The sequence below is a fragment of the Rhagoletis pomonella genome, unplaced genomic scaffold, assembly GCF_013731165.1.
Source record: "Rhagoletis pomonella isolate Grant_MI unplaced genomic scaffold, Rhpom_1.0 Rhpom_scaffold_00002, whole genome shotgun sequence".
Lineage (NCBI taxonomy): Eukaryota > Metazoa > Arthropoda > Insecta > Diptera > Tephritidae > Rhagoletis > Rhagoletis pomonella.
The window spans coordinates 83453496-83465477 of NW_023458556.1; the positions used below are offsets into that span (position 1 = coordinate 83453496).

Below are 11982 nucleotides of genomic sequence, written 5' to 3' on the forward strand. Positions count from 1 at the left end.
TAGCGTCAGCGGCGCAGAGGCGAGCATCCGGCGACCCGTACGCAACATAATAGAAAGCCATAAATTTGAAAAAATGACTACGACAACAAGTAACATTTAAATTTAATCTTTTTTATTATTGCCTAAAAATTTTGATAAAAAAGAGCCTTATAAAATTGTAACGTAACATAACATGTCATAAGATAACATTAACAGTCTATACGACCTAAAGCAGTTCCCTAAGTTCATCAGAAGATGGATACTTTTGAAAGTTTATAAATAAGTATGATAGCGACTTTTGGAAGAAGACTTAACATTTGATGCTATTTTTTCAGAATATAAAAAGATTTTGCTCTCTGTTGTTACTGGACATGAAACTACTTTAAATACTGGTACGTAATCCATCAAAAACTAAAAATCGAACAAATTTTACATAGCGCCCTTTGCAAGTCGTCGTTTAAAGTACAAAACCGCGTATCAACAAAATGCAAAACCGCGTATCATGATAATGCAAAACCGCGTTTGTGAGGTTGCATTTAATCACCACCAACAATTTTTTAATTGTGTGAAATTTCATAATAAAACTTTTATGTTAGCTTGCGAATTCCTTATAGTTATATAGCTTTAGCCGTTTAAAGTTTCTGAAATACAACAGTACGACAGTATACAACTGTTTGAAGTCGGTGCCCATGCTGGCTAATTTAGATTGTAACGCATACACCATGATGTAAGTCAATTCTTGAATCTCTTGCGGTCGATCATCAAAAAAACTCTTCTTTTTGGCCACTGCAAAAGAAAAGGTAAAGTAATATTTATAATTAAGAACACCTTTTCATTTTATACTCACGCATTGTCAATTTTTCCAACTTGGCATATGCACTTGCTATGTTTTTGCCAATATATTTTGTGACCATCATAAATTCCTGCACCATAGACTGTAAGAAATGCGTAAACATAATAATGTAAACATCTTCAAATGCACTTCTACTTCTAACTTACTTGTAAGTCTCTAATCTGTTCCTCGTACATAAATTGCGTCTACGTCAAGGTCTCTATACGATTGCCGCCTTGGTTTACATTGGCCTTATCCGACAACTTGCGTATGATAAGCTGCGCCATTTCCAACTCATTTGACTTTTCTTTGAACTGATGTTCAACATCGGGAGCACGTTCCTGCATTACATCTAACAGCCTTTTCATTTCATCCAGATGAGCCGCTTGATATGGTTTGATGTGTGTGAAGGTTTGTTTACAAAGTGAATTTTTGAGTAGTTGAACAAATGCCAGTGGGCAGCCAGCGTTCCAGTTGATGGCAACAATTTGCAGGCTTGGGCCAGCGTTTGTTGCGGTTGCCGGAAAAGTAGCTAAATAATGAAAGTAATTATATGTATAGCGGAGTAGGAGGTTTTCCTTTATTTTAAAAGCTTGGTTACTGATTTCACTAATTGACGACGATGCAACGAACACCGTGGAATCGTTCTGCAAATTGTTACCAGCAACTGACCCGCTGGCTGCCCGCTGGTATTTGTTCAATTACTGAAAAAATGCAAATCATTATAATGATTGCAGTGATTTAACACTTTCAGCGATTTGCATTGCATTTAATAAGTACACATTCTTTACTTTTAAACAACCAATTTACCATTTAAAACTAAATAATTCCGTAAATCCGCGATTTATTATGTACTTTGTAAACAAACCTTTCAATTCCGCCCCAGCTGTTCGATTCTTCTTCTTTTTCTTATTGAATTCGTCTTTGCTCTCTCATTCTGGTATTTGTTGACGTCGCGGCCAGTTGCTCTCAGCTCGATTGGCGCAATCTTCTATTCTATCATTCTTGTACTGATACTAATCGCTATACATAATACAAATTACGATACTGGTAGCCATGGCTACTAGACCAGAAACTAGACCCCAGTCGCCATACATCATAGGGACATTAGTTGCAAAAGTTACCAAAATGAAATAAAAGTTACCAAGTTACCAAACCGTTTAAAAGTTACCACTTTTGGTAGAAAGTTACCAATTGTTGCAACCATGCACTTGACCCGAACGATGAGAGTAAAAGAGGGCAAGTATTTGCGCGGCGATCGGATGTCTTGTTAGGCCGTTTAAAATGAATTGCGCAGGAGTTTAATATATATACATATATAGGGAAATCTTGAGATGGGGACATTCTGCGTACTGGCGTATTGTTTCCGAGACTAAGTAGCTGCACTGCCAAGTGCGGTTTCTGTACCTTCGTCAATACTATTTATATGTGTAAATATCAGTAAATAGTTATGCACAAAAAAAAGGTTTAATGACTAATTTATTCGCTAAAATCAAGAGAAACAGGAAATTTCTAGTGCAACTCGCATAAATTCTGAAAAAAAAAATATTGAAAAAACACCCTATCACAGAATTTGGTTGAAGAACGCCCAGAATTCGGTTCCAAACCAAAGCCGAAAGAGGGTTAATGTAAACAAATATACGAATCGTTTATATTTAAAATTTTAAATAAGCGTACGTCAAATATTGATTTCACTTTGTTTATTATTATGGTTTATTTGTGTTAATGGCCTCATTTTTATTTTAATCGCTCCGAGTTTTAAAGTGAGGTGAAAAAAAATTTATCACACTTTTAAAACACCAAACTTAAAACGTCAAACCGGCTAAGCTTTCTACGCCAAACTTTTAATTCAGAAACTGACAATAGAGATCCTGACCCAGAGTCAGTTTTAGAGCCATCAGTGAAGATTCGACAATGTGTGAGTCCGGTCACAGCGATGGAATCAAACCAGCATTCAGTCTCAGGGAACTCAACATTATAGAATCTCTTCGACAAAAGTAATGGTGGCGTACTATCCTGTAGCATTGAAAAGACACAAGTGCTTAAATCTCTGCCGCCTGCAATTTTCGCGGCGCCCCACTCATTGTCATACCAGCATCCGGTTCTTTTTAGTCTGCAGGTGGCCTTTAAGGCTTCCCCACGTATGAAAACACAAAGTGACGGTAAGTGCAGCAGTGCGTCAAGAGCACTATACACCACTCAAAAAAATTAAAGTTAAATAAAGAGGCTATCAAGCAACTATTTTGGTTCTTTACATTGAAACCAGATACATTTTCGTGGACCCCCATTTACAACTCATTGACCCCCATATTTTTTTCACATCACTGTGGACCCCTGGGGGTCCACCTGAACCACTTTGGGAATCACTGCTTTAGACCATATCTTTAATTAATACTAAGTTAATATGCAGATTAATATTTACTTAAGTGTTACGATTTTTTTTCTTAATAAAAACTTGTGGTCGGGAATGATACAAAAAATTAATTTATGATATCTATTTTTTATTCAAAGAACCGCAAGATCGCGCTACAAAGCAAATCTATACAAATATGTATATATTTTGAAATTCGTTTGTTCTGTTCACAAATCTCGAGAACGGCTCTACCGATTGTTTTGTTAACTTTGGACACCTCCCCGCAGCAAAATTTAGAGACAGTCTGGCAAAGCGCTACTTCCGCCCTACAAATTTCAGAACTGTCTCTGAACTACTGCAAAAGAGATGAAGAGCTGGACGGTTGAAACTCACGATTGAGAGAATACAAAGGTTGCGCCGATCTCGGACCGCTATTCCTCTCTTAACGAATTTGACAGAATCGTTGTTTGCATGACGTCACACTGGTGCAACTTGTTTACGTTTTCCTTGCAACATTTATTCTTCTTCTTCCATTCTTGCTCACGTTTTGGCATTTCTCTCTCGCGATTGCACCAGTGCGACGTCACCCAAAAGTTATTCTCAAAAATCCTCTCTGATCGGCGCAATCTTGTATTCTATCATTCTTGGTTGAAACTCATATGTTGCTAGTTGCGCTCAGGGTTGCCACTTTGGTAAATTGTTACCAAAATTGGTAGACAAAATTTGGGTTGGTAAAAAGGTAAATTTTTTCTCATTTTGGTAGATTTTTGATGAACTTTCTGTTCCCGATTTATTTTTCGTATTTATCTTTAAATATATTATAAATTTCTTTGCATGCTTTTTATATACTTACATACGTATAAATATATATCGATATAAGGCGAACATATCGCGCTCCATTCAAAACTAATTTTACTGGAATCCCGAGGAGCTTTTGATTGCCTCAATATTTTAAATGATTATTTAAATATAAAGAAAAATTTGACAGGTATGTAACTATGATTGTTCGCAAAAAAAATCAACGCCATTTTTTATCAAAGAAAAAAAATAAAAAAAATCAACGGGAATTTTAAGCAGCACATTGTTGGCTACACTCAAATAGTATTTGCTTCAAAACTCCAAACCTTAAATTGTTCTAAAAATTCAGAGTAAAAAATTCGAAATTTAGACGAAAATTTTTGGAATTTTTCTATATGTTGTATATAGTTTGAATCCTCGATTTTTTGGATTTAGTTAAAGCAATAAAAAAATTTTACTCGAAAAGTAGTGCGAATATTAAAATAAAATCACTTTTTTGAGTCAATGTATTTGTCTATAACAACTCGAGTTGAAGTTTTTTAAATAAAGAAGTTTCAGTGTTGCCTTTAGCTTCATCACTTCCGCTTTTGGTTGAAGGAAACTGAGAATATGCCAATAATATGACTCAAATACCGTATAACTAGTTAAATAAAAAGTTCTTAAAAAGAGTTTTCTTATTGAAATAACTAAAAAAAAATTAAAAAAAATCTACAGTTTTAATTAAAATAAATAAAAAATAACAAAACTATAGTTTTTATTAAAATAATTTTAAAAAAGTTATTTGTAGATATTCCCCAGATTTGGTAGATTTTTTTCAAGTGGATGGTAAATATTTTGTTTCGTCAGTGGCAACCCTGGTTGCGCTGTCATAAATGTTACTTATCCTACTCATGTGAAAGCTGACAAAAGAGGCACAACCGTACTATACTAGATATATTTTTTCGATTTGCTTAGACCCTAAAACTAATTGCAAACTGTTTTCGTTTATTTAATATGTAATTGTCTAGTTTATGGGGCAACTGCTAAAATATTTCCAAAAAAGTCGTTATTGGACACATTAATTTTTATACATATATACGTACGTATAAAATTTAGTGCAAAATATAACCATAAAATTTAGTTAAGCTAGACACACTTATCAGCAAAAGTCTGCGTACACCATTTCTTTTTTAAATATTCACTATATATTGAGGTAAAAATTTGTTTTTTTATTATTTTATAAAAAAATGTATCATGCTTAAAACAAATTCATATAAACCGTGTTTTCAAACTTTGTACAAAACAAAGGACAATTTAATGATTTCTGATCAAAATGTTCGAACTTTTAATCGGATTAAAAAAAAAAAAATAAACAAAAGTGGTAAACCATCTCGCTTTGAAATGAGGGTGCTATTGATATGGCCGATACTGTACATACGTAAATATATCACTGATCACCCAAAATGTGCAAATATTTTCCGTTAATTTTTTATTTACGTATGTCTCATATTCCATAAACCATTTAAATCAAATTTCTAACTGTGCTGGAAACTTGATAGAACTCTAAAACTGTCTTCCAATTTCAAACTTTTCAATCAGAGTTTCTTTTATAAATATTTAGAGTATTCAGTTTATTAGCCCATCAAATTTTAGTGCAGTAAAGTGTAACCTTGCATCTTAAACGAAAATAATTAAATAGAATACCTTCAAGAGCGTGCGTAAAAAGAGTTATGAAAAAGTCAGCGCGATAGATTATACTAAAATTTAATGGGTTATAGAACTGCATATTTATAACCAGTGTTGTCAGGTCTTCGGCATGAGAAACCGTCCCTCTGGTTCTGAAATAACGTCATTTCCTACCCAAAAACGTCTTTTTCAAATGAATGTACAAAAAATTGTTCTTATTAAACTTTTATTGTATACAAAGGTACGTAAGCTATATTAAAATGTCATTTCGACAGACCACATTTAGAATTCATTGCAAACTGGTTTGAGATCGTTAATATAAAAATCATTTTATACATACACTTGTGATCAGCTGATTAAGTCATCAACATTTTGATCGATTTTGGCTGTTTTTCTTTTATTTATTTAATGTTTATTATTTTTCCATAAAAGCTAGCTCATTATATAACAAACAAAATATAAATCCACATTTCAGACTTTGTGCAAAAATTATAAAAAATCTGCAAAGTTTCAGCCATATTTTCAACTTTTTATTCAGATTTTTTTGAATTTTTTTGAGTATGCAGTTTGATAGCCCATTAAATTTCAAGGCAATAATGTGCAAGTTTAAGGGGGCTACATAATCGCATTGATTATTAATAATTTTTTTTTCTTATAGACATTTGGTTAGGGGGTCGTTTGTCGAAAATGCGAAATTAAGTTCTGCTAAGAAGGAGCATAGCAATATTTCAGCCTTTTTTGCGTTCATTACATTTTCAATGAAGTTTTTCAAAAGTCGCCAACTTTTTTCTGACTTTTTGTGATGCTACAGATTTTTTGCTGCTTTTGCGAGCGTCTGTGTTGCAATAGATCAGCTCTTACTGATTTGGCTTTTAATGTGCAATTGTAATCATTACAATTAGGCTCGTAACCTCAAGTGTTTACACAACCAGCCTTTGTCCAAGAATCCAAAAAAATGCGCGTACAATTGGTTTGCTGCATATTTAAGCCATCTGTGTCCAAAGAATACATATCTTTTGAAGCAGCTGCTGCAAAACACAAAGCTTGTAAAGATTTATTAAGAAAATAATTCAAAACCAGTTCCACTTACAAGATTTAGTAACAGAGAAAAATTACTGGGAAGTTAAAAAACGTAATTTTTTACACAATAAACGTCCAAACGTCAACAGGATACATTTCAGGAACATTATTATTTTTTCAACAGGATTCTTTCCCGACAAGTAAAGCGAGAAATTCGAAAAGTTGGTGAAAAGAATTTTTTTACAGGTTTCATCTCAGCGAAAAAGATTCCTAAATCTTCTTTATACTCAAACCCATCGGATTGGATAGTTTGGCGCTGTATGCCAAGCAAACTAGGTAACATAAATAACATGCCCTTGGATAATTTCAAAAAGGATTTAACAAAACAAACCCGTGCGGCCCGCGAAATTTTTCTGTTTAAAGCAAGTCCTGCAAATCAAGAGCAAATTAATGCTTAAAATATGTCGTAAATACACTCTAAAAAGTGCATGTAAAACTACTACTGAAAAGTGTTTATTTTTCAACCAGAATCTGTTCAAGTATACGCACAAGATGTTCAAGATTTGATTTTGAACATGAGTTGTTTAAAATATACACATGAAATGTTTAAAATTACGAACATTTTGAAAGTAAAAATATATGTTCTACACATAATAAATACTAAGTGCCAGGGGCGCACGCAGGAATAAATTTTTAGGGTGAAAGAGTTTATACTTCTAAATATATATCATCAGAAAATACTGAAAATTCGCTCTTTAAAATACATTTATGCAAGTTTTATGTACAGAATGAAATAAAAAAATAAACTTTTTAAAGTTTCATAAATTGCATTTTATTTACATAAAATTTACAAAGAACTCAGACATTTTCAACCGGCTTCAAAAAAGGGGAGGTTATCAATTCTTCGGAGTATTTTTATTTCTTTTATTTATTCCACCGCATAACTTTGCACTGCGTGAACCGATTTTTTTTACCGGAAAGATAATACCTTAAAGGTCGTCCCGTAATTTGGTTTAGATCCGATCATTAAATCATGAAAAAATTAACGGTTAAAGATGCACTCAACTTTCAAAAGTAATACAAAATTTTACAAAAGAATTTTAATATAAATAAATTAAATAATTTTTATTCATTTTCGTCGATTTCTGGTTTAGCTGAACATGTATTTTTATCATGTAGCTCATTTTGGTGGAACGAATTCCAAGTTAGCAAATTAAATCTTCGAATGCTTGTTAAGTACATATCAGTGGTAAACTTTTTTAGGCTGTAAAGTGTAAAAAGCAACTGTAAGTGAGCATGCATTGCATATTTTTAGGACAATGTTTTCGTTCGCAGTTAAACTTTAAAGAGCTCTCAAGAAAAAAGAAAAATTCTTACAAAATGATGCACAAGAAATGGAAAAGAAAAATTTTTCTATCAAAATTTCTTAAATCATAATAAATTTAACCCCAAAACCCAACCCTTGTGTGCGCTACGTGACAAATTTGATATGTAAAAGTAAACAGACAGTGTTTAATTTTGCACACACTAGGAGAGGAAACTGGTTACCTCTCTTTATTTGCGTAAATTTAAACGAAAATTTTTTAGAGTAAATTTTAAACATTTTATGTGTAAACTATGAAAATGTGAACAATAAATGTTTAAAACTCAAAAAACCAATTTGAAATTTGTTCCACGCCACACATATGATAAGTAAAAGTAAGCAAGCAGTGTGTAAATTTGCATTCATTAAGAGAGGAAACTGGTTACCTATCTTAATATGCATAAATCTAAACAAAAATTGTTTAGAGTGTAGATTATATTTTTATGAATGAATCATTAATTAATCGAAAAGGTCAGTGCGACAGTTATTATTTAAGCGCCACGCCTCCTTTTCAAATAACCCGAGATATGTGGTATGAAAGATTCGGTTTGTATGGGAAGTGCCACGCCCTTTTTCCAATAGCTCCAATTTTTCTCCATGAGTATGCTATTAATTTCATATATCCCCATACCAAGTTGCAGTACTTTACCATGAATACTTCCATAGATATGCAGTTTGAAAAACTCGGTTTGTATGGGACGTGCCACGCCCCCTTTATGTACCCTTTTTTCAGCCTATAACCATCCTTGTAAAGTCTGTTGTAGCCATGCAGCAAATCAAACTGGTTCAGAACTTGCCCTGAGCTAGCCTGAAAAGGGACGGTACTGGTTCTTCATCTATCCCAACTCATTGCTTTCAACTGTCTTTTTTAACATGGCGACGTCCTACGAAGTGACAATTGTCGCCCTCTGCATAACTTTTGCTCTTGTTCTGAACTGAGCTTAGATGGTTCTGAGAGAGTTCATATAACAACAGTTCCTAGATAGTTCAAAAAGGTCACCTCCGGGCTAGAGAAAATGTGGTTAGTTTTGAGCTGATTCCAAGAAGTATAGTATAGAGCATTTTCTTTAAATACTGTAATTAAATAAGTACGCATACAATTTTGTAAATAACAAATACTTCATTTTATGATTAAAGAGCTATTTGTTCTGCACTAATTTACTTTTTGAGGCAAACTGTGCTTTAAAATTAGGAACATAAAGTGTCAGTTAGTCTTTCATTTTCTAAAACCGTTATTCTTAAAAATAATTTAGATTTGTGCGTATAATGGGTCTTTCTGTGATATTTATAATTAAAAATCCAAGCTAATTCTTGTGAAAAAATGAGAAAAGCGGTGTTATTTTGAATGCTAATTTGTGATAACTCATCGTTAAATTGTATTAAATATATTGAAATGTAATACATAAGACTCCGGCATCTAATAAGAATATATAGAATTTTGAATATTCACAATGGTTTTCACGCCAAATATTTTTCGTAAATTTTTTTTTAAGGGTGCCTCATAAGTATTATAACATAAACATATAAATTCACGTTTCTAACTGTGTTGGAAATTTAGTAGAATTCTAGAAACTGTTATAAAAACTTCAACATTTTAAATCGGAGTTATAAGTATGCAGTTCTATAACCCATTAAATTTTAGTATAATTTATCGCCCTGACTTTTTCATAACTCTTTTTACGCACGCTCTTGAAGGTATTCTATTTAATTATTTTCGTTTAAGATGCAAGGTTACACTTTACTGCACTAAAATTTGATGGGCTACAAAACTCGAAATACTCGAAATATTTATAAAAGAAACTCTGATTAAAAAGTTTAAAATTTGAAGACAGTTTTAGAGTTCTATCAAGTTTCCAGCACAGTTAGAAATTTGATTTAAATGGTTTATGGAATATGAGACATACGTAAATATAAAATTAACGGAAAATATTTAAAATGATAAACATTGGAAATTAAAAACGAATCACTGCATAACTACACATTTCGGGTGATCAGTGATATATTTACGAGATTGTTTACCACTTTTGTTTATTTTTTTTAAATCTGATTATGTATAAAGTTTTAAAACACGGTTTATATGATTTTGTTTTAAGCATGATACATTTTTTTATAAAATAATAACAACCAAATTTTTACTCTCAATATATAGTGAATATTTAAAAAACAAATGGTGTACGCAGACTTTTGCTGTTAAGTGTATCTAGCTTAAATAAATTTTATGGTTTATGTTGCACTAAATTTTATACGTACGTACATCAATTATATAAATAGGCAATCATGTTTCCTTTACACCCCTTTTACGGCTAAACTATACTTCTAAGGTATAAACAATTGCATATCATTAGAAAGGTATTTTGATGCTGAGGTGCAGGCAATTTTCAGATTTTCAAATTAGATTCAGCAATTTATATTGAGCTCGAGGCCGTTTTTTAAATGAAAATTTATTGTGGAAAAGCAACAATAATTTGAGAAAATGGTAGAAGTGATAGCTATTTCGGAAATCACCACATTTCCTCATCAGACTTCTTTCAGTAGGATTCGAACCGACGATCCCACTGACTCAGCCAGTTGCCTATGCACCGTGCTAAGTACGCCTTGTAAATTATCGTTTTCTTATTTCCACTATTTTCATTTTTGTTATGCCAACATAATCAAGCGCAGCTATTCCGCTGCAATTCACTTGATCATGTGGTTGTTGGTATTGTTGGTTTTTTCTAATAATTCTATTTTTAGAATGCTTAACTTTTAGGTGTGCTCGTCCTTAAGTTATTTGTTTTTGTTATTTTTCGGCCTTATAACAATTATATTCAACAATTTATATTGAGCTCGAGGCCGTTTTTTAAATGAAAATTTATTGTGGAAAAGCAACAATAACTTGAAAAAATGTAGAAGTGATAGCTATTTCGGAAATCACCACATTTCCTCATCAGACTTCTTTCAGTAGGATTCGAACCGACGATCCCACTGACTCAGCCAGTTGCCTATGCACCGTGCTAAGTGCTCCTTTTCATTTAAAAAACGGCCTCGAGCTCAATATAAATTGTTGAATATAATTGTTATAAGGCCGAAAAGTAACAAAAACAAATAACTTAAGGACGAGCACACCTCAAAGTTAAGCATTCTAAAAATAGAATTATTAGCAAAAACCAACAATACCAACAACCACATAATCAAGTGAATTGCAGCGGAATAGCTGCGCTTGATTGTGTTGGCATAACAAAAATGAAAATAGTGGAAATAAGCAAACGATAATTTACAAGGCGTACTTAGCACGGTGCATAGGCAACTGGCTGAGTCAGTGGGGTCGTCGGTTCGTATCCTACTGAAAGAAGTCTGATGAGGAAATGTGGTGATTTCTGAAATAGCTATCACGTCTACCATTTTTTCAAATTATTGTTGCTTTTCCACAATAAATTTTCATTTAAAAAACGGCCTCGAGCTCAATATAAATTGTTGAATATAATTGTTATAAGGCCGAAAAATAACAAAAACAAATAATTTTCAAGTTAGTTAAAATAGAGAGAAAAAATCAATTCAAAAGTCACACCAATACCAATGCCATACATGGTTGGGGCGGAAATGCCCACTAAATGTATGCTTTAATATCGATAGTGAATTAAATAAACATGCTAAGCAGCAGTTTAGGAATAAGATGTATGTATGTATGTACATGAATAGATTAGACTCAAACAAGGAAGAAGGTAAAGTTGAGTATGAAAGAAGAAGAAAGCGATAAATACAGAAATGAAAATAAAAGTAAAGAAATCTAAATATAAAGACAAAGGGGTAGGAAAATTTAAACACCTAACCTAATTACAATGGTGGGGGTGAATATGTAAATGAAGAAAAGATTGGACATAAATATTTAGATCAGGATAAAGGAAAAGATAAAGATGAAGAAGAAGATAAAGACCAAGACGAGGAAGAAGATGAAGATGAAGATGAAGATGAAGATGAAGATGAAGATGAAGA

At 32.6% G+C, this 11982-nt stretch overlaps 1 protein-coding gene across 1 annotated transcript; it reads right to left on the reverse strand.

The window, feature by feature from the left end:
* Nucleotides 1-571: 571 nt before the first annotated feature.
* On the reverse strand, nucleotides 572-1427 carry LOC118755330 (syntaxin-5-like). Its single transcript, XM_036490175.1, has 3 exons — nucleotides 979-1427; nucleotides 827-914; nucleotides 572-765 (listed from the first exon to the last, which is right to left on the reverse strand). Exons 1-3 carry the CDS (start codon nucleotides 1006-1008, stop codon nucleotides 572-574), a joined length of 312 nt encoding a protein of 103 aa, XP_036346068.1. The 5' UTR covers nucleotides 1009-1427.
* Between the last annotated feature and the right edge of the window lie 10555 nt (nucleotides 1428-11982).

Excerpts from the sequence above, each read along its gene's own strand:
- LOC118755330 (XM_036490175.1), bottom strand. The coding sequence starts at position 1,008 with ATGTACGAGGAACAGATTAGAGACTTACAA. Across the intron at positions 915-978 it reads AACAGATTAGAGACTTACAA|TCTATGGTGCAGGAATTTAT; the intron begins GTAAGTTAGAAG and ends CATTTCTTACAG. Across the intron at positions 766-826 it reads GTTGGAAAAATTGACAATGC|TGGCCAAAAAGAAGAGTTTT; the intron begins GTGAGTATAAAA and ends TTTCTTTTGCAG.